The sequence below is a fragment of the Hemibagrus wyckioides genome, linkage group LG26, assembly GCF_019097595.1.
Source record: "Hemibagrus wyckioides isolate EC202008001 linkage group LG26, SWU_Hwy_1.0, whole genome shotgun sequence".
In the NCBI taxonomy this organism is placed as follows: domain Eukaryota; kingdom Metazoa; phylum Chordata; class Actinopteri; order Siluriformes; family Bagridae; genus Hemibagrus; species Hemibagrus wyckioides.
This window is the reverse complement of record NC_080735.1, coordinates 7745096-7767570: the sequence shown is the minus strand read 5'-3', so window position 1 is coordinate 7767570 and position 22475 is coordinate 7745096. Positions and strand designations below refer to the sequence as shown.

The following is a 22475-nucleotide window of genomic DNA, read 5'->3' as shown; positions in this document are numbered from 1 at the left end:
GTCATTGGTGAAGGAGTTTATTAGTGAGATTTGATGCTTCGAGGTTTGAAACACAAGCCTGTAAGACCCTGCGGTTTTAAAGATTCGGGCTGTTATTTATTGCACCCTGTAGTAAAAAAAAGTGAGAGCTCTTAACCTGTGGAACGCCAAAACAGAGGCTCATCAAATTATATTAAAGAGGACAGTGCAGCAGAAGACATTAAAATGCAGCACATTTACATTTTATGTGACTGGACAAGGATTTAATGCAGTTTATTAGTCTGTATCTCTGACCCTTATTTCCTGTTCCATAGGTTATGTGTCAGAATTATAACCAAGACTGCAAGCTGAAGGTGAAGTCAAACACCTGTTACTGCTGTGATTTATACAGCTGTGAGAGGTGAGCTGGGTGTAAACATTACTGTGATATTGCAGCTTTAACTGTTAACATGTGGCATTAATGTCTCTCTTTACACCCCTTTAATAAAGGCAAATGGAGTGTGTAACATGTTAAGTGTTTGTGTCTCCAGCCCAGGATACCACGCACATTACTTTGAGTTCACGGGTGTGAGCAGCTGCTGGGACGTGGTGCATCTGTACAGGCTGCTGTGGTCTGACGTGGTGCTCAACGTGCTGGGAGTTTTCCTGGGAATCATCACTGCCGCCATACTGGGAGCCTTCAAGGACCTGGTGAGAGCTTATACTAACCATGTGCTTATAGCCTTTCTTTATTTGTCACTTTACAGCACAGTGAAATTCTTTTCTTCACATAACCTAGCTTGTTAGGAAGCTGTGGTCAGAGCACAGGGTCAGTCATGATATAGCATTCCAGGAGCAAAGAGGCATAAAGGCCTTGTTCAAGGGCCCAGCAGAAGCATGCTTGCTTGCTGGAAGGTTCTGCTCAGTAACCCAGAGATCCACTGCACAGTGAAATAGATAAATCTCCGTGAAATGAAACTGTTTCAGCACCATATTTTTCCAACTAGCTGACTAACTTTGCTATTCATTTCAATGAAATGTAATTTTTATTTGTATAGCACTTTTAACAATGGACATTGTCTCAAATAAGCTTTATAGAAATAGAATAATTCCGAATAAAAATGACAAAGTTAAAATTTATATTTATCCCTAACGAGGAAGCCAGACGCGACGGTGTTGAGGAAAAACTCCCTGAGACAATATGAGGAAAAACTCCCTAAGACAATATGAGGAAGAAACCTTGAGAGGAACCAGACTCAGAAGAGATCCATCCTCATCTGCAGCTGGAAAAAACCTGCAGATGTTAAAAATAAATGCATTACGTAATACAGTCATGTGGCAGAATCTCAAAGGAATGTCTTTGCTAAGAAGAATTGAGGCTGGGAACAAAGGTGGTAATACCTGCTATTAATTTATGTTAAATCTATAATGAATTCAGAATCACGCTGATGCTCACTGCTAAAAAGCTCCTGGTTACACAACTCCACTGACTATATACACTGACCAGGCATAACATTATGACCATATGACCTTATGATTTTTCCTCACCACCATCAGCTATTGCTCATTAGGGATAAATTTCTCATTTTAATATGTATATATATATATATATATATATATATATATATATATATATATATATATATATATAGTGATTAAGCTGCTTTGAGATGATGTCCATTGTTAAAAGTTCTATACAAATAAAATAGAATAGAAGGGAATTGAATTAATATGGCTACTGAGTATATAACATGTTGCAGCTATATATTTAAGCGTTCTGTAAAAAACATCCCAATGAAGAAGTGTACAGTGTATGGTCAATGCCGTCTTTTATAAACGGACCAATCAGATATGAGTTTGTCATGGGACGTTACAGTTTACATGCATCTCTTCTTTTATGTTCATTCTGGATTCATTTGGTCACATTAAAAACCAGCAAATTTCATATCACAGGATCTGTAAGCTGATGAGACCTTGGTGAGAGATTATTCCACTTTAAAGACTCTTTCCTGCTGATAATGTCAGTGTGCTCATGTCGTATTTGGAGGCGTTATTATATCAGGCGTCTCTGCTCTGCCTGTAAACCAGTAGATTAATTGGCTGCCTATAAAACGGCACTCAGTCACACTGGTGTAATAAAACACAATAAAGTTTACAGTGGGTTTAAACACATGGAGTTTGTCAGTAAAGCTGCAGTCAGAGTCGGCTGAATGAAGATTACTGTACTGATGCGTCAACGGAGATGTTTCCTCTGACACCGAGACACTACTGAGCACAACTCCTCTCCTCCTGCATTACAGGTTCCAGCTGTTCCATCCCAGATGTCTCCGCGGCCCGCTGCTCCACCGCACATCCTCTATAATCCCACACAGCATGTGGTCACCTACGCAGGATTCTGCCCATCTGGACAAGCCCTTCCTGCTTACCCCAATTATCCAGTGCCCCTGCAGGTAATGAGGTGTACAGCCGTGACTGCATTCACTCTCACCCCAGATATTACCACTGACCCTTCACCCTCAGCACTGCTCACTGACCCACACGCTTCATCACTGCTCACTGACCCACACGCTTCATCACTGCTCACTGCCCCACACGCTTCATCACTGCTCACTGACCCACACGCTCCAGCACCTCTCACTGCCCCTCATGCTTCCGCACCGCTCACTGACCCACACGCTTCAGTACCACTCACTGACCCACACGCTTCATCACTGCTCACTGACCCACACGCTTCAGCACCGCTCACTGCCCCACACGCTTCATCACTGCTCACTGACCTACACGCTTCAGCACCGCTCACTGCCCCACACGCTTCATCACTGCTCACTGCCCCACACGCTTCAGCACCGCTCACTGACCCACACGCTTCATCACTGCTCACTGCCCCACACGCTTCAGCACCGCTCACTGCCCCACACGCTTCATCACTGCTCACTGCCCCACACGCTTCAGCACCTCTCACTGCCCCACACGCTTCATCACTGCTCACTGCCCCACACGCTTCAGCACCTCTCACTGCCCCACACGCTTCAGCACCTCTCACTGCCCCACACGCTTCATCACTGCTCACTGCCCCACACGCTTCATCACTGCTCACTGCCCCACACGCTTCATCACTGCTCACTGACCCACACGCTTCATCACTGCTCACTGACCCACACGCTTCATCACTGCTCACTGACCCACACGCTTCATCACCGCTCACTGACCCACACGCTTCAGCACCGCTCACTGACCCACACGCTTCATCACTGCTCACTGACCCACACGCTTCATCACTGCTCACTGACCCACACGCTTCATCACTGCTCACTGACCCACACGCTTCATCACTGCTCACTGACCCTCACGCTTCAGCACCGCTCACTGCCCCACACGCTTCAGCACCGCTCACTGCCCCACACGCTTCATCACAGCTCACTGACCCACACGCTTCATCACTGCTCACTGACCCACACGCTTCATCACTGCTCACTGACCCACACGCTTCAGCACCGCTCACTGCCCCACACGCTTCAGCACCGCTCACTGCCCCACACGCTTCAGCACCGCTCACTGCCCCACACGCTTCAGCACCGCTCACTGCCCCACACGCTTCAGCACCGCTCACTGCCCCACACGCTTCAGCACCGCTCACTGACCCACACGCTTCAGCACCGCTCACTGCCCCACACGCTTCAGCACCGCTCACTGCCCCACACGCTTCAGCACCGCTCACTGACCCACACGCTTCAGCACCGCTCACTGACCCACACGCTTCAGCACTGCTCACTGCCCCACACGCTTCAGCACCGCTCACTGACCCACACGCTTCAGCACTGCTCACTGACCCACACGCTTCAGCACCGCTCACTGCCCCACACGCTTCATCACTGCTCACTGACCCACACGCTTCATCACTGCTCACTGACCCACACGCTTCAGCACCGCTCACTGACCCACACGCTTCATCACTGCTCACTGCCCCACACGCTTCATCACTGCTCACTGACCCACACGCTTCATCACTGCTCACTGACCCACACGCTTCAGCACTGCTCACTGACCCACACGCTTCAGCACTGCTCACTGACCCACACGCTTCATCACTGCTCACTGACCCACACGCTTCATCACTACTCACTGCCCCACACGCTTCAGCACTGCTCACTGACCCACACGCTTCATCACTGCTCACTGACCCTCACGCTTCAGCACCGCTCACTGCCCCACACGCTTCATCACCGCTCACTGCCCCACACGCTTCAGCACTGCTCACTGACCCACACGCTTCATCACTGCTCACTGACCCTCACGCTTCAGCACCGCTCACTGCCCCACACGCTTCATCACTGCTCACTGACCCACACGCTTCAGCACCGCTCACTGACCCACACGCTTCAGCACCGCTCACTGCCCCACACGCTTCATCACTGCTCACTGCCCCACACGCTTCAGCACCGCTCACTGACCCACACGCTTCATCACTGCTCACTGACCCACACGCTTCAGCACCGCTCACTGCCCCACACGCTTCATCACTGCTCACTGCCCCACACGCTTCAGCACCGCTCACTGACCCACACGCTTCATCACTGCTCACTGCCCCACACGCTTCAGCACCTCTCACTGACCCACACGCTTCATCACTGCTCACTGCCCCACACGCTTCAGCACCGCTCACTGACCCACACGCTTCAGCACCGCTCACTTACCCTTCACCCTCAGCACCGCTCACTGACCCACACGCTTCATCACTGCTCACTGCCCCACACGCTTCAGCACCGCTCACTGACCCACACGCTTCAGCACCGCTCACTTACCCTTCACCCTCAGCACCGCTCACTGCCCAACATGCTTCATCACCGCTCACTTACCCTTCACCCTCAGTACCGCTCACTGACCCACACGCTTCAGCAACGCTCACTTACCCTTCACCCTCAGTACCGCTCACTGCCCCACACGCATCAGGACCACTCACTGACCCACACGCATCAGGACCACTCACTGCCCCACACGCTTCAGCACCACTCACTGCCCCACACGCTCCAGAACTGCTCACTGCCCCTCACGCTCCAGAACTGCTCACTGCCCCTCACGCTCCAGAACTGCTCACTGACCCTCACGCTCCAGAACTGCTCACTGACCCTCACGCTTCAGCATCTCTCTCTTTCACTCCCCACACACTCTTCTCTTTCACACACTGTCATCTCACACACTCTTCTCTCTCACTTATCATGTATCTCACTTATCTCTAACACTCTTATCTCTCATGCTCATCTCTCCATCACTCTGCAACACTCATGTTTCACACACACTACTCTCTCTCACACACTGTCACCCCCCCCACACTCTCTCTCTCTTTTATTTCTCATACTCTCATCTCTCTCACACACTCTCATCTCTCTCTTACCCCCATACACACTCTCACTTCTCTCTCTGTCTCACCACCATACACACTCTCATCTCTCTCTCTCTCTCTCTCTCTCTCTCTCTCTCTCTCACCCTCTTACACACTCTCATCTCTCTCTTACCCCCATACACACTCTCACTTCTCTCTCTGTCTCACCACCATACACACTCTCATCTCTCCCTCTCTCTCTCTCTCACCCTCTTACACACTCTCATCTCTCTCTTACCCCCATACACACTCTCACTTCTCTCTCTGTCTCACCACCATACACACTCTCATCTCTCCCTCTCTCTCTCTCTCTCTCTCTCTCTCTCACCCTCTTACACACTCTCATCTCTCTCTTACCCCCATACACACTCTCACTTCTCTCTCTGTCTCACCACCATACACACTCTCATCTCTCCCTCTCTCTCTCTCTCTCTCTCTCTCTCTCTCTCTCTCTTTCACCCTCTTACACACTCTCATCTCTCTCTGTCTCACCACCATACACACTCTCATCTCTCCCTCTCTCTCTCTCTCTCTCTCTCTCTCTTTCACCCTCTTACACACTCTCATCTCTCTCTGTCTCACCACCATACACACTCTCATCTCTCCCTCTCTCTCTCTCTCTCTCTCTCTCTCTTTCACCCTCTTACACACTCTCATCTCTCTCTGTCTCACCACCATACACACTCTCATCTCTCCCTCTCTCTCTCTCTCTCTCTCTCTCTCTTTCACCCTCTTACACACTCTCATCTCTCTCTGTCTCACCACCATACACACTCTCATCTCTCCCTCTCTCTCTCTCTCTCTCTCTCTTTCACCCTCTTACACACTCTCATCTCTCTCTTACCCCCATACACACTTGGCCTGTTATGGCCCACTTTTTGTGTTAGGATTGTTTGTGAATACTTTATTGCTACACTTGTAAAAATGAAAGAAATCTTCACTCATGCTAGATGAGTTTCTTCATTTCTACTAGAATTCCAGTTACCTTGACTTAGTGGACCAGACATTAACAAGCTCTATGAAAACAACCATTAGCCCTTACTCTTGTCCTTCTGTCCCTCAGCACCTGAACAGTTACCCCGCAGCAAGCCCTTCTCAGCCCAGCCCCGAGGTGCCTGTGTCTCCATCAGAAGAGAGCCAGCCTCAGCCCAGCAATAGCAACCCTGCAGTTCCATCCCAGTCCAGCTGTCCAGACACCTCAGGCTACATGCTCACTCCAAACGCACCCTCACTCTATCCACACTCATTAGGGCCTTTTGAAAAGCCTCCACCCTATGCCTGCTGAAGGACTTCATTAACCATTCCATGGAAACAGAGGTTACAAACAGTCCTGGTCTAACATCGTCAGTATTTAGAAGTGTAGAATAAGATGTTGCCTTTTTATGATTGATGATTATAAACAACATGAACTGAGGAAATTATTCATTAGAACTAATTCTGATTTTAGCACTAGTCACAGCCAGATCTGATACTGACTCTGTTTTATCCCTGTTAGCCACCAGGGGCAGGGAGAATCACCTGGATAACTTCACACGCATCTCCAGACCTTCTGGTAAAGTCATGTAGTCAAGTATCACGCATTATTTGTAATAAACACCACAGTCATACAGCCATCTCACTTTGCACAAAGTTCAGACCTTCTATACCTTTGTTGTTTTTTCGGCTGCTCCATGTTCAGGGTCGCCACAGCGGATCATTTGGTCCAAATGTTTTGATTTGGCACAGGTTTTTTGCCCGATGCCCTTCCTGGCGCAACCCTCCCATTTTATCCGGGCTTGGGACCGGCGCTGAGAGTTAACTCTTTAGAGGCTGGGTTAGCTTTCTGCAATAAGAATGCAGGGTCGTGCCGCTGGACCACCAGGAGGCTCCGACCCTATATTCTTTTATACTACATAATTCCATTTAGAGCTAGTTGCTTATACCTGCATATAACTTGTTAACGTTCTCTGTCTGAGAGTTAGCTCTACATACTGCTGTGGTGGTGTTGCTCAGTATTAAAACTCACCTTGGGTTTTCCTTCAGTGTCATCTCTTTAGAGCTATTCATATCTCCCAAAGTCTAATATGTGTGCTGCTAGCATGGTTCAGTTCTCTACCACACACTTTCTTCATGAGCTTACCAAGAAGTCTGCTGGACTCCACTAACATGATACTGCTGCTGGAGTAGAGTTCCCATTTTACTCAACTGGCTAATGTCTTTATCCAAACTTTTCCAACTGACAGCTGAACAGGTTAACGGTTAAGGGCCCTGCCCAGGGGCCCAGACATGCCAGCTTCTGATCATTAGCCCAGTGCTTTTACCACTCAGGCATCCCTGCATCTTCACCTGTCTTATTCACGCCTTTATCTTTCTGCTGAGTTAAGGATTTCCCACACTTTCCACCACCTAACAGAATGGTAGAACAGTACGTTCCATTCTTTATTACATTTCCTTAACTGTACACAGCATTTGATGCTAAGCCCCAGCATCCTTAGCCAGATTCCCTACACTCAGGCTGAAGTTGCTAAGCACTGCTAGCATGATTCAGGAGGCACTCGGTCCCACATTGAACTCAGAGACAAGAACAGGCCGCATAATTCTGGAACCAGGCTCAGAAGGGAACCTCCTCCTCATTTGGGTGGCACTGGACAGTAAATAATTTCCCTTCTACAACAGTTTACAGTTACGTGGATTTGTGCAACCAAGAGGAACTAATATGTCAGAACCAAACAATGACCCGGTGAATAATTTCAAGGGCAAGATGGCTGCATGTCAGTGGTATTTATTACATGTTCTGTCACTGCATCCCTCTATGACTGTGTTAGGTCTGAGTATGGGTGTTTACCTACATAAGGAGGTATCAAGGTGAGTCTCACTGTCCCTAGTAGTTAGAGCTGGTAAGCCCTGGTTACGTATTCTTCTGCAGGGGCAATTACTCAAAACACCATATTAATCCTACAAAATTAACTTTAAAATCCATTTTGGCTTCTAATAAAAGCACTGTAGGAAATGAAACATCAGATCCACGCTGCACTACATAATATCCAGACCAAAGAATGCTTTGCTGCTCTACACGGTACAGAGCACAAACACAGTCTTATTACAACCACCTTTATTTATTTATTTATTTATTTATTTCTCAGCACTCAGCCTCCACTTAGACAGAGTGAAGACTGAAGATCTCCCCAGTACTAAAAGCACCAAGGACTAACATAAGAGAATTATAAAAACAAAATTTCAAATACAATACAGTTGATTAAAAAAAACAAAACAAAAAATACTTAAACAAATAAGAATGACAAAACATAAAATTAGAAAACAATGACTCTGAGCACCTACTCAGCCTTTGGTGGCATAGGAAGGCCTTTTATTCTAGAAATGAAGGTAGCAGAATGTCTTTGTCTTTTGTTTAAAAAGCATTGTACAGTCACGTATTTACATATACACTATGTTACAGCGCTCTCTCTCTCTCTGTCTCTTTCTCTCTCTCAGTAGCTTGTGTTGTGGCGCAGTGCTTTTTCAGATGTCTAATGTAAGTGTACACCTCCCATTTCTCAATGAGTATAATATAAATTATACAAGTTACAGTGTCTGTGATTGATTGTGTATACATTATTTACTATCAGAGGCATGAGTACGCAATGAATCTGTGGGAATGAAACTCAGGTTTGAATCCAGGAGGAGTGTGGGGTATTTTCAGACAATGAAGATGATGTGGCACGGTAAGGCCTTTATCAGCTAGTCCTAAAGAGACAAATGAAGTTTACTCTTGAACTGAAATTCAATTTTACTCAAAAGTTCTCTTTTTAAAGGCATTTGGTTGCAGGGCTAAGCTTAAGCTAGGGGCGAGCTAGGTTGCCCTGGCGTTTTCGCTAATTGGTCCAGTTAACCTGTTGTGTTTCACTGGTGAGGGCCCACCAGAGGGCAGGAGTGAGAGCGGACATCATTGTGCTTGTGTTGGGCCTCATCCATGTCCAACATACGGCCGTTGACCGTGACACCCAGGCAGCCCGTGTAGAAAGCAGAGACTGGCGTAGACACCAGAGAAACATCTGCAGAAGAGAAAGAGAAACAGAGTGTGTGTGTACATTAGTGTCACAGCAAGACAGATCACTGACCCACAGATTTCTTTCTATTCCCTCACCTGGTATGCCTCCAATAAATGTGCTATATGAGGATGAGAGGTCCAGAGCCTCCAAATCCTCCACAGATTCCGTGAGGCCCGGCTGCCCGTCCACCTCCAGCGTGGTGCCGTTTCCTGCCACGGTCACGTTCACTGTGTGAGACTCCCAGTCACACAGCTGGACTTCAGCACTGGCCACAACAACATTGCCAAAGGACACCAATATATACTGCTGTGGGAACAGACAAATAAAACGAAACACTTAATTTGAAACTGCATTTATGTGGCTGGTAGCAAGAGGATAGAATACCCCTTTGCTGCATCATCTGTACCCTGGACTTGGACACCAGGATGGGGTACAGCATGAAAATACCTTACTGAAAAATTACTAGGATTTATGCAGGTTCTGTGTCAAAATCAGTATGGCAACAATAGAAGTCTTATGTAGTATGATTATTGTGGGCAAAAACATTATAGTTAGCATTAAGATGAACTGTTTGACCACTTCAGAGTCATATTACATAAACTAAACTAGTTTAGTGGACATACACTTAGTATTGCTTTCTGAAAGATTTATAAAATTCTGGTGGTATGTGGTATGAATGTCCAAACCTTCAAATAGACACTACACATTTAACAGATTATATATACCCCAGGGGTCACTGACCTCTGCCCACTGCTTAGTTCCTGAATGGTATTCAGAAAGGGAGATGGAGAGAGGCACAGCATCTTGTCGGACGAGTGCAAACAGTACTCCGGTTGTAGAGGCTGGACGTATGGTCATTTGCACACTGAGCACCTGTGTATCACCTGCATGAGAGAGCGAGTTCCACGACAAGTGTGCGTCTGTTAAAAACAACTGACCAAACCCCAAATATAGCTGTATATACGATAATTCATCTATACACTGTGAATGTAAATCAGCGAACACTGAACACACCATGGCTGTGATTGAAGAAGGCAAACCCATGGCCTGGGAAGAAGGAGCTGTGATCCTCAGTGGAGAAGCACTGCATGCGTTCGTTATGGCGGATGGTCTCCTGGATGGAAGTGTCTTCATCAGTCAACCAGTGCCACTCTTTCATACAGCCGTCTAGACGGGGGTTCACCTGAAGTACAGCGAATACAGAGACGAATGCTGGGTTTCAGAACAGCAGGAGGAACAGTGTTATATATCTAGCATGTAGAGTTCTACAGGAAGGATATTTTCCCCTAACAAATAGGTTTCGGAACAAAAAGACTGAGGAAAATCTAAAACAGCCTAGCTTCCAGGGAAAAAGCGAAAATAAAATAAAACATTAATCCCTATTGGTGTCATTTACACCTGTGGGGGGAAAAAAATCATACAAATGTATATAGAATAGAATCATTTGGCCTTCAGGTCATCATCCTGCTACATCATCCAGGCCACCACTGAACATGAAACCTTTTTCCCCTGGCCATTTATGAGACACGGCTGCCTCCTGGTGGAGAAATAAAATTCCCATATTTTTAATGTGTAGTTTTTCCAGTAGGACTTGCAAAAAAGAGTTTTGTTGATGCCTGTGACTGGTGTGTGGGAAGAAATAGGCTGTGTTTGAGGGGAAAAAATGAACACAGTTTAGCAATAAGTGGAATTCACATCAGTGTCAATGGGCTAAAGAAGGAGCTAGCCCAACATTTACCTGTTCCTTGCCAACACTTTCCCAACATGTCTAATTATTGTGTATTGGAAATGATGAATAAGCATAGGGAGGTTATGAAGTGACCCTAGACTTACCCTCATTGTCCGGTTCCATTTTATTCATTCTGCAGTCTAATGACAACTGGATGGAAGATATACAATTACAGTACCAGAGAAATGCTGTGTCTGGATTAACTTACTTACTGAAGTGCTCTGATGTCTAAGGCACTGTAAGAAATGAGAGCCGTGTTACTGCTGATGTCGCTACAGAACATTATAACACAGATGTTACACATTTTTGCATGTGCAGTGTTTACGTGCTTACACACAGCCATGTAGTCAGGCTTCTACACTCTTAATCATTCATTAAGTCCAGCTTGTAGCAGGCTTGCAGTGGTCAAGTTTTAACAGGACGAAGCTCTGAATAAATGAGTCTGGTGATTCATCCTAAACCTGAGAGCAACTTAAGATGAGAACGAGACCTGACTGAACTCTACAGTGAAGTTTCATCTATAAGCCTTCAGACACAGTGGAGCAGGGACTTCTCAAAGGAAATGACAAAATCAAGCTGTGAACAATTTAATCTAATAAAACACAAACACAAGCTGTGATTAAGGGGCTGGGTGATTCAGTATAATAAATGAGATGAATGTGAGTCGCTCTGGATAAGGGCGTCTGTCAAATGCCAGAAACGTATTCATTTTAGCTTTAGATGATGAGCTTCTGTCCGTGATGTGACAGATATTCCAAAATACGATTAGCCATGAGAGCATCAGATGATGTGAAGGAAAAGAGTCGAGTGTCATCAGCTGTGCTAGGAGAATCTCTCTGACAAGACAAGTGCACAGTTGTAGAGGAATGTGTGTGTAGGATGCTTCATACTGTGGTTTTCACTCGCAGATCCTGGGAGACTTTCATCCTTTTGTGTCCTCCAAAGTTTTTACTGATGTCGGTAGATAATAAGATGCAACCTATTGCCACCTAGTGCAGTGGAGTTGTAGTGGTTGCTCAAACAATCCTGGCGCAGGGTTACTGAGGGAGATGCTTGAGGGTTCAAGCCAACACTACCAAGCTGCCTGGCCCAGGATCAAGGCCCTTAATTCTCTCTGCTCCAGGAGCAGTGTATCTTGGCTGACCCTGTGCTCTGACCACAGCTTCCTAACAAGTATATGTGAAGAAACGTATTTTGCTGTGATGCGACAAATAAAGGCTTCTTCTTCTTCTATTTGCTAAAACATTTTCCCACCAAGAAACTGAAAAAAAGAAGTCGTCACATTTAAACGAATGAAGAAAGTGAAAGTGTCTCCAGACTGAACTGCTAAAGCTAATCACTCATATGAGGAAGGATGTTTTGGGAAGAATGTCTGAAAGTGAAAGGACACAGCAATTGGGTTGAGCTTTTGTCTATTGAGCCATCACTTCTTTAAAAGCATGTCTGAAAAGAATTTCATGCAAGTCATAAGAACACATCTGTGTGAAAGATTTCCAGTAAGAAATAGCAAGAACAGAAAAAAAATGTCTGTCTTACCTTATTAAGCAATCCATCCTCTTTAAAAGGAACTCCTCCCACAGTGAGGTTGAGCTCATGTATGCCTTTCTTCAGAGTAAAAAGATCTCCATTCACTGCGATCTTCATCACTGCCTCCCTGTCAATCTTTATCACAAGGCTTCGCCCCTGCTCTTCTACTGAGATCTGGCAGCCAGATGGAGAGAAACATTAAGCACCTGAGTGTTTTGAGAACGAAGTCGAATTTCAGAATGATGGATGTAAGTCTTAGTATATCCATGTGCTACTGATAATGTACATTTCCCATAGGATTAAAATGTATTAGGGAAAAAAAAGACTAGTATTGAGGTTTGAGTATATATCGTAGAAGACGCCTTGTTAATATTCCTCATGGTTTAATTCAGGGAAAAAAACTGAAAGACCCATCAGCGTTTGCTCACCTTGTGCCACTGCCCATCGTTAACCAAAGGTCCGCTGCTGGTCACCCTGCTCACAGCTCCGTATTTCAGCTGCAGCTCTAGTTTCCCGCGGTGGATCCCCAGTACGATCCAGGAGCTGTTTAAGTGACCACCAGCGAAGAAGATAACTCCTTCGGTGTCATATGTCCTCAGGTCAAACTCTGCTGTGAAGCTGGATGGGAATAGAGTGAACACTGAACAAAGTGGACTAGCTGCTGTAACAGATCAAAGTACTTATGGTGCTGTTTATACTAGTTTGCTTTGTGACCTTCAGATTTCTCTTATCCCACAGGACAAGCTTTATGAATCTGCTAACACGGTAAGCGTGGTGTGCTCACCCTGTCTGAACCAGGCGTCTGAAGCGTAGCTTGACCACAGGAACTCCACTGAACATCCGGCCCAGGTACAGAGAGCGAGCGTTTCTCTTCATGTTCAATTCCACACAAGGCTCAATACGCTAAAGAGGGTTCATGTATAAGATTAAGCATACGGCGGTCAAGAGCAGATGTATTCAATTAAGCAGTCAATCATTCAACAGTCGTTCCATTATATTTTTTCTGAAAGGATCAGGGAACCCCCCCCGCTGCTCCTGTAGTCATTACTACACAGGTATTATGCTATATATTAGTAAACCGTGCACGGCAGTAAAATAAGGTTTCCTGTACGGAAGATGAATCAAACCTATTCATTACCTCACAGCTGCTCAGGTCATGCCCTAGCTTCATGCCCTGTCTGCCGTCACAGTAGCAACGGAAACTCCCAGGCGTGTTGACACACTGCTCCTCACACACAGGTGATTCACATTCATCCACGTCTACCAAACAGGAAGAAAACAGAAGAAGTCACTTCTCTCCAGACAGCAACACCAAGGCGGCATGTGTGTACAAGCAAAACAAAAACGCCTGATGTCTGAACTGTTCATTTCGACGGCATGGCCTTTAATCACGTATAATAAGCTGAAGGCCGTGTGAATGTTAACACAGAAAATATTACAGTACACATTCCCAGGGTTGTGAGAAAGCAATCTTAAAATATTCTTAGGGTTTACACAAGAAGAAGAAAATAACCCTAATAATAGTTTGTAAAATATTACCTATACACTACACTAATTCAGCTTGTTTGTGCTGTAAAGCACCATCACTGGAAACGCCAGAGCGTGACAGCATGAAAGATTTAGAGGTTTACCAGAGTGTTGAAATAAATCAGACTGATCAGTCATAATGTGTTCTTTCACACTGGTGCCAGATAAAATAACTTGGATTCTAATCACCCGTTATTACAGCGTGTTTCCTGGAAGATGGTGCCATTGTGTATAACGTGTGGGTTAGTTTGGCTTGTCATAAAAGCCTGATATCCGACACTCATGCATGTCAGAGTCTGCAGAGATTTAGTATACATTACCTTCGGATTTGATCTGACGGGTGTAATACGTTTTAGAATGTACAGAGAATGAATGTGATTAAAGTCGAGGGATTTCTGACGCACCGTCACAGGTCTTGGTCTCGTTATTGTAGACGTAGCCATCATCACACAGGCACTCGTAATTCCCGATCAGGTTCCTGCACTGCGCGGTGCCACACACACCAGGAACCTCTACACACTCATCAACATCTGGAACAGAAGGAGGAGAAAATGATCTATAATTTACAGTCACCTTCAGTTAGATTTAACTACGCTGAAAAAAAACAAATAAAAAGACTTCCTTCGCGTGTTGTCGGAATTACCCTACATCCCACTCGTGAAGCCTTGTTGTGGGAAAGGACATGAAACGTGGACGTTCATTCATTTCTCTTTTATTTTTATTTTGAAACCATAACACACACGGGAAATAAAATTATGGTAAAATATAAGCTATTTCCACGGTGTATAAATGTACAGCATGGATAAAATGATTGCCGATATGCGGAAATGAATAGAACTTAAACACTAAGTGCTAACGATAAGCTGCATTTAGAAAAATGAACGAAACCCGCCATTAAGTACAGAACAGAAACTGTGCTTTAGTTCACCATGCTGAACTTTAGGAGTCGGGTCATAATTACAACTTTGACTGGTCATTCACGTGCAGTTTCCTAGCGGGAAACTCATTTGCGATAACTCCAGTTAGCACATGAAGGCAGCATTAATAAGTAAGCTTGTATTCAGCAATGGAAGCTTGTATTTATTCACATAACTTATGCTAATACGTGTATTCTGAATTTTCTATTCATGTTTCTAACTGTGTAAATGACACGCAAGACTTCGATCGATCAGCTTCACACTTTATACACAGATTTTACTGTCGACATTATATCGCTTGCATATTTCAGTCACGTGCACAGATTTAATGAGAATGTATGAATCCCAGTCAATTCCTATCCGGAATCCTTTATTTTTTTATATGCCACTGCCAGAGCTGCTGTTATAGAAACACTTTCTGATCAATCAGACCTTGAGAATAAAATGTAATAAATAACTAAATAAATAAATAAAATACATATTATTACATGCCTGTTGTGGGACCAGAAACATGCTTGAAGCTTTTATTTATTATTTTCACTTTCAGTACTGTGTACTGAGTGGTTTTTATCTTACCCAGACAGCGGTGGCGGTCAGACAGCCTGTAACCATCACGACAGGAGCAGTGGTAACTTCCCACCGAATTACTGCACTCGTGATCACATTTCCCATTTTCTTTACTGCATTCGTTTACATCTGCCAACCAGAGAAGGAGATGATGAACCAATGATGATGAGTCAGTCATAAAAATAGGAGGGATTTTGGCTGAACCAATCGGTTTGAATGCCAGGGTCCAGCTGAATGGGTTGGACTAAGAAGACTCGGTGACACAGTAACACAGTGTTGTCTTGCAAAAACCTCTCACATTTTCCTCTCAGCTGAAAGTGGAATTGAACGACAACGTACACGACTGCAGCGATCACGGGCTTTTCCACAGCTCCCTTTTTCTCAGATCGTTGTCCCTCTTGTTTTCATCTACTTGTCATTCCGCACTGCTAGGTGAATGAGTCACAGTGGATCTGTGCAATGCAGATAATCTTTTCAACCTTTTGTTTAGGGCAGAGTTTCTCTCCCTTCGTTCTGACGGCTGACTCAGAGCTGCGGAAGTGCTGATTTGTGGGACTATGAAACATGTTAGGTTTTTCTTATCCAGTGACATGATATGGATAAAATAGTTTAATAAAGTGGATTTAATCTTTCTTTTGTGAAGCTGCTTTGAGACAATGTCCATTGTAAAAGGCGCTATACAAATAAATTGAATTGAAAACTGAAAATAATAGTCGGTCAATAACTGGATTTCTTTATGAATCCATGACTAATGCAGTGGTATAACTCCACTGAAATCCAGCAACAGTGTCGTTGAGGATGTAGTGTAGTCCTTCTTGTTGGTAATTTTTATGCCATCAAACATTGGCAAAAATCTGTGGACTATAAATAAGAGGCTCAAACCTCTTCCAGCATACTAAAGCTCCCGTGCAAACAGAAAGCGAGCTCCATGAAGACATGGTTTACCCAAGCTGGAGTGGAGGAACTCAATCAGTCCCTTCCTTAACCCCACTGGACACCCTTCAGATGAACTGAAGCACCGATTTCACCTCAGGCCTAGTGCTATTTAGCTGAATAAACACAAATGCTTCAAAATCTAGTGGAATCAGTATTTTAGCCTAGAGGAGTGGTGGCTGTTAGGAGGACATAATTCCCATGGTGCTGGAAAGGGCGTTTAATGAGCACACTGGAGCGATACTCAGATAACCACTGGCCATGGAGTGTATATCAAACAGGAAGGAAGCTTTTGAGAAAGAAAAAACTATGTGCTTTTTGATCTTGCATGTGATCTTGACTCTATTTGGATCGTCAGAAAAGTAAAGTCGAAAATAAACATCAGTAACGATGTGGATGTCTGACGTTCCAGAAATCATCTCAGAAGTGTGTTGTGAACAGAACCATCGCTGATAATATTGATATCTTGACATGTTTACCCGGCTCTTTATGGTAATATCCCACTGCAGAGCCAAACTGTTCATCAAAACCACATGGCATGAAACAACAGCTGCATATTTATTAGCTCCAGAGCACACAGGGTCGCTGACCTGCTGTGTCCTCACTGTAGTTATTTATGCTCTGGTCCTGATTTGAAGGCACACCAGATGAGAAAACCCGAAAGAGGGACAGAACATTGCAGCTACGACAGGGCTTTCAGACATGCAGTGGAAAACTGGCTAACGGCGTTTCCATGTTAATGCTCCACTCAGCACTATTTTAAATCTAAGCTGAAAGCATAGGGGCATTTTCACCATGACCTTTCATTCTGCTTATTTCGTTCTTCTACCCTGATATACCAATAATATGCAGCATGCTCGGCTGTTAAAAACGCACCATACAAATGGGCATTTTTTTTTTTTCTTCTTCCACTGAACTGCAAAGATCATGGTCACTCTGACCACTAGAGCACAACCTTGTAAAACAGGAGAAGGGACAAGTGGGACACCTTAGAGGACGAAAGGAAATATGCACAGTCATGCCAAGTCAGAGCGGCACATGAGGACACAGCAGGCACGGCCCCAATCCACCTGCACCTAATTATAGACATTTATTTTTCTCTAAATGGATTTGACATATTTAATAAAAATAAAAAAAATGTACATGAGCATTAAATTTAGTGATGTCCTTCAGTAAAATGTCTGGTGGCGTGTCTGATTTACTGTGGAACAGTGCTGTACGGACTTAAAGATGATGAAAGAAGAGCTTTACCATTGTCACACCTGAGGCCAGTCCACCCTGTGAAGCAGTGACACTGGAATTGACCCTTTTTGTCCTCACAGCGCACCGTCCCTATGTGATGACAGGGATTGGGGGAGCACTGGTCTGGAATGTCTGAGAGAGAGAGAGAGAGAGAGAGAGAGACAAAGAGACAGAGAGAGAGGTTGGAAGTTGGCCAGAGGACAAAACATTAAATTGGTTATTCAGGGTCAAAACACAAATCAGCTTTTCTTTTTCGCCCCTCTTCATTCTCACGAGTTATTGACCAACCAAATGTCCACCATCTTCAGCTCTCAGGACAAGTTGTTCTTCGCAATCTGTTCTGCATCTTAGTTTATGAAATCCTTAATATCATATTTCACTTTCCTTTTGCTGTAGTCTCTGATCCGTCTGCTGACAAAAATCTCACTACGCTAAGTCCGGGGCATGTCTGGGCAAAGCCGAGAGAGTATGGATGCAGTTGAATGCGATGAAGAGCGAGTGTGCAGGAAAGAGAGAGGGAGAGAGAGAGAGAGAGACTGAGCACTGCAGAGTCACAGCATCACAGTTACTGACTCAGGGCTCCTGGATCGACCAATAGGAGCAGAGCATTCTGAGCTGGCACACTGCTGCCTCTGATTCAGCGGAAGCTCGTGGTGAAGGACGAGCCTCCAGAATGCATCAATGCTACCAGCTCACGTCACATGCTTGCATACGCACACGCAAGCCAGAACTTCAAGGCCATTGCGATACCGACATTATCTACTAAACATATACATATCATTACTGCAGAACAGACACAGACATGTGCACTGACTCCGAGTGTGTTATCTGCTCCTTTAGAAACTACTGCAATGCAGTGCACTAGAAACAGACCGACAGCATACATTAGGAAGCAAAAGAACACTGCATTCCTTTTAAACAATTTATAAATACGAGCAAGACAGCAGAGAGAGTGAGACGGATAAACAGGGTCACTCACTGTGGACGCAGGTGACCAGGTCCTCCTTCTTCTTGTCTGCAAATTTATCCCAACATGCTGAGGACACAGGAGAACGCTATTTAACTCCTTCCAACTGAAGCTTGAGTAAACTTTATGTTGTTTAGGAAAGGTTCAGACAAATAAATCTTTCATCTTTCAGAACTTACCCAAATACTTGGGGTAGAAATAGTCCTGAAAAAGAGGAGTGAGAGATTAAGTGATTAGACGCCATCATGACAAGCGAATCCCATTTACTTCTGCAAATAGGCGTTTTTATGACATCCTGTCATTACAAAGTAGTTTAAACTAAACATGTTATGCAATGTTTTATTATACAGGGATTATATTAAACTGATGAAAGGAAAGACTTGTTTTGAGTTACTACAAAGGCATACCAGTCTGGATTTCCTGTTAGAGAAATGACTTTAAGTATGTATCATTGTATCCCCACACTCTGAGCTGGAAGATGTGATGCAATTACTCTGCTCTGAACTCGCCTTTAATCTCACCGTCCTGCCACAACATGTTGAGGCCCCGAGTATCTTTTCGGCTGTTTGTGCCAGGAACCAGACCTGTTACATTGTGTTAAATGAATTTCTGGAAATTGATCAATCCTCCCAAGCTGCACACACTGCAGAGGTATGGGGTGTGGTCAAGCTGCACAACTCTCTACCTTGGGACTATGACGTATTTCCCAGAAAGTCACCAGTATTCGTACATACCCTGATCTGCCATAACATTAAAAACACAGCCGGGTGACGTGAAGAACATCAATTATTTCAGTACAGTGGCACCCATCAAGGGCTGGGATGTATTAAGCAGCAAGTGTAAGGATCTGAATGATTTTGACTAGGGAAAATTGTGATGGATGCACAATTGGGCATTGTAGCCTGCTGTGTATGGGGCTGTGTAATTGCAGACTGGTCAGAGTGCCCATCATGTGGACGGCTGTGTGTGTGTGTTCCATAGCTCGGGAAAAGATGACACCAGGATTCACTGTGGGATGAAGGCAAGCCGGATGAGGCAGTGTGATGCTCTGGGTGATGTTCTGCTGGGAAACCTGGCTGTTAATTTGACACATATCACCTACCTAACAAGAACACACCTTCATGGCAACAGTATTCCCTAATGTCAGTGGTCTCTCTCAGAAAGATAATTCTCTCTGCCACACTGCAGATGTCCAGAAATGGTTCGAGGAACATGACAAAGATTTCAGTGTCGACTTGGCCCCCAAATAGCAAATCCTCAGATCTCAACCTGATAGAGCATCTGTGGGATGTACCGAACAAACAAGGTTTCATCCATGGAGGCCCCACCTCATATCTTACAGAACTTCAATGCCTTGCTGGAATCAGAGCTGGTTTAAGGGTGGTCCAAGACCTACACAATATTCTGCAGGATGGTTTAATGTTATGGCTGATCACTGTAGGTACTTACTATATCTATAACATGTTAATATAGACCTGTTACTCTGTTATCTCTTTATCTTTCTTTCCATGCGCTGCAGTCACAGATCAGTTCAATTAATTTGCCACTGTTATCCACAGATCTGCTCTCCTCACTGAATGTGTGTATATGTAGGCAATGATGATAGATAAGGAAGTGCACTTCAGTAAGAACCCATTACTGAGTGTGTGCTTCATTCAGCAGCTGCAGGTTACCGAGAAACTGGTTCAATTGTTCAGCTGCTGCAGTGTGAAAGCTGCAGAGTCAGAATTCTGCTGAGTCAGATTCAGATTCCACAACTACACAATGAATAATACACACAGATCTCCACTTAGACACCATACGGGCCATGGGCTCATCCCACTGGTTTCATCCCCAGACAGATTCACAGCATTAAGGATGACCAACACCCTATTTCTCTATTCCGCCTTACTTCTTTTCTACTCCCTCTTGTACAGCCCACGCTCAGTTCTCGCTCTAAGGGTGAAATACCCCCAACAATGTAATAAAAGGCATCTCGCAGAATAAAAGCAGGTAATAATACTGCTCAGGTCAGAAATAAGCCCTCGTGTAACCGGAAACCCAGAAAAAAAATGGATCATTCCTGTATTACTCCGTCAGCACCGTTATTTTAAAAGGTCACTCTGAGCCAATCAGCCAGGTGATAGACGTGTGTATCATTTGCATAATCACCTACTTCCACACTTTAATGATGCAAGAGGCCTTTTACAACACACACAAAATGCATTAACATGAAATCACATGCGGTCTAGTACGACTTGTCTGCAGAGAGAAAATACTAATGGCAAGAATACTGATCCTATGTTACATGCATATGGAAATGTTGAGGGGGGTATAAAGGATTTGTTGTAACAAGGTTAAAGCAGTTCATTCCATTCATTAGGTAACCTCGCCTATTGCTTTACAGACTTGTGGAAAGTTAGGACATATAGCTGGATGTGTCACTCTGCTACCAACCAAATCTCCAGTGGTTTAACAGCATGTAGGGCATAGAAAAACAGGGTGCTACATTTTTCTGAGAAGCGTCTTTCCGGTGAGAAAGGTCCAAGGCTGTCATTCCAATGATATGTAGAACTGTTCGAATCAGGAATTTTAAGTGTCGACTCTGATTCAGTTGTGGTGTCGATTCCGCAAAACAAATACACCGGTACAGCGAAAGTCGTCTTGCTGCTAAATGAAAACTGCAATATGGATTAACCCTACAAGATACAAGCTATAACGCAATATTGTTTAATCTCGTGCGTTATGTATGCGCGATTGAAATGAATGGAATCGAGGAATCGACTCTCTCTCTTTTTTTTTTGGGGTGATCCAACGAGTCCTACGAAGAAGCTCGACGGTTAGCAGATACACACAGGTTTATCACGACACTTCTTCAGCTCAGGGCAGACCTAAAACGTGCGTTTTGCCTGCTCACCCCCCTTTTTCAAGTCGACATTGCTAATATATATTCTGCTATTGGAATTATTGTAGATATAAAAGAAAAGACGTCGTACCGTTTCAGGGTCGTTTTCAAACACTTCTCTCGCCTCCTCTTTGCTGCACATCTCCTCCACACATTCCCTCTCCAAATGCCCTTGTTTGGTTTCCTCAAAAACCTGGTTCGCTCTCCGGTGTCTCCTTAAAAACTGGTTAGCTTCCTTAGGCGACAAGGAGACTGTGAAATGCAGGGAACAGCGATTAAACAGCAGCTTTACACACACACACACACACACACACACAGCACTCGTAACTAAGACTGTGAGTGTTCACAGAGAGCAGCAGTGCTGAGAGGTGAAGTTAGCTGAGCTCTTGTCCTTCACCGTTAACGTTAGCTCAGGCTGCAGGTCACATTAGCACCAACATGGAACTATCGTGGACAGTAAAAGCTCGTGTCCATGTACTGCCGCGTTTGTTTACTTACACTCCGAGGAGCTGGCCACCAACAGCAGGATTAACATGGAGCCCGACAGAAGCTCTCCGGGGGTCAGAGTCATGGCTCCGGCTCTGCGTCAAGCTCGGGAAGCTTCTGTGTGTGAATCCGCTACAGCGAACCGGACAGCCAGAGAGTCCACTCTACATTCAGCTCGGCCAAAACACCAGAGACTCAACAACAGTCCCTATCAGCCAAAACCTCCCTGCTCTCTCCTCCACACACACATTCACACACCAAATCTCTCTCTCTCTCTCTCTCTCTCTCTCTCTCTCAGCGTCAACGAATAAAGAGGGCTGGATTCTGATT

General features: G+C 44.9%; 2 protein-coding genes across 3 annotated transcripts in view; one reads left to right on the top strand and one right to left on the bottom strand.

Moving 5' to 3' along the window:
• Positions 1-8424, top strand: part of LOC131346414 (transmembrane protein 255B) — a 28732-nt gene extending 20308 nt beyond the window's left edge. Inside the window, exons 6-9 of the mRNA XM_058379825.1 lie at positions 294-379; positions 510-669; positions 2259-2408; positions 6402-8424. Coding sequence (XP_058235808.1) covers positions 294-379; positions 510-669; positions 2259-2408; positions 6402-6623 — 618 coding nt within the window. The 3' untranslated portion in view covers positions 6624-8424. The remainder of the gene's footprint in view (positions 1-293; positions 380-509; positions 670-2258; positions 2409-6401) is intronic.
• gas6 (growth arrest-specific 6) lies at positions 8415-22475 on the bottom strand. Of its 2 annotated transcripts, none has more exons than XM_058380336.1 (15): positions 22158-22475; positions 21751-21911; positions 18955-18979; positions 18788-18844; positions 17818-17940; positions 15643-15762; positions 14554-14679; positions 13761-13882; positions 13407-13525; positions 13051-13240; positions 12632-12796; positions 10381-10549; positions 10108-10250; positions 9462-9669; positions 8415-9369 (listed from the first exon to the last, which is right to left on the bottom strand). In XM_058380336.1, exons 1-15 carry the CDS (start codon positions 22228-22230, stop codon positions 9218-9220), a joined length of 1953 nt encoding a protein of 650 aa, XP_058236319.1. In that variant the 5' UTR covers positions 22231-22475; the 3' UTR covers positions 8415-9217. The 2 variants fall into 2 exon arrangements, with proteins under 2 accessions (XP_058236319.1, XP_058236318.1); XM_058380335.1 differs by having other exon boundaries at positions 9462-9672; positions 22158-22466.

What these genes read in the sequence shown, in the direction of transcription:
- gas6 (XM_058380335.1), bottom strand. Translation starts at nt 22,230, where the DNA reads ATGACTCTGACCCCCGGAGAGCTTCTGTCGGGCTCCATGTTAATCCTG. An exon ending in GGTGGCCAGCTCCTCGGAGT is followed by an intron (nt 21,912 to 22,157) that starts GTAAGTAAACAA and finishes TGCATTTCACAG; the next exon opens with TCTCCTTGTCGCCTAAGGAA. An exon ending in GAACTAAGCAGTGGGCAGAG is followed by an intron (nt 9,673 to 10,107) that starts GTCAGTGACCCC and finishes CTGTTCCCACAG; the next exon opens with CAGTATATATTGGTGTCCTT.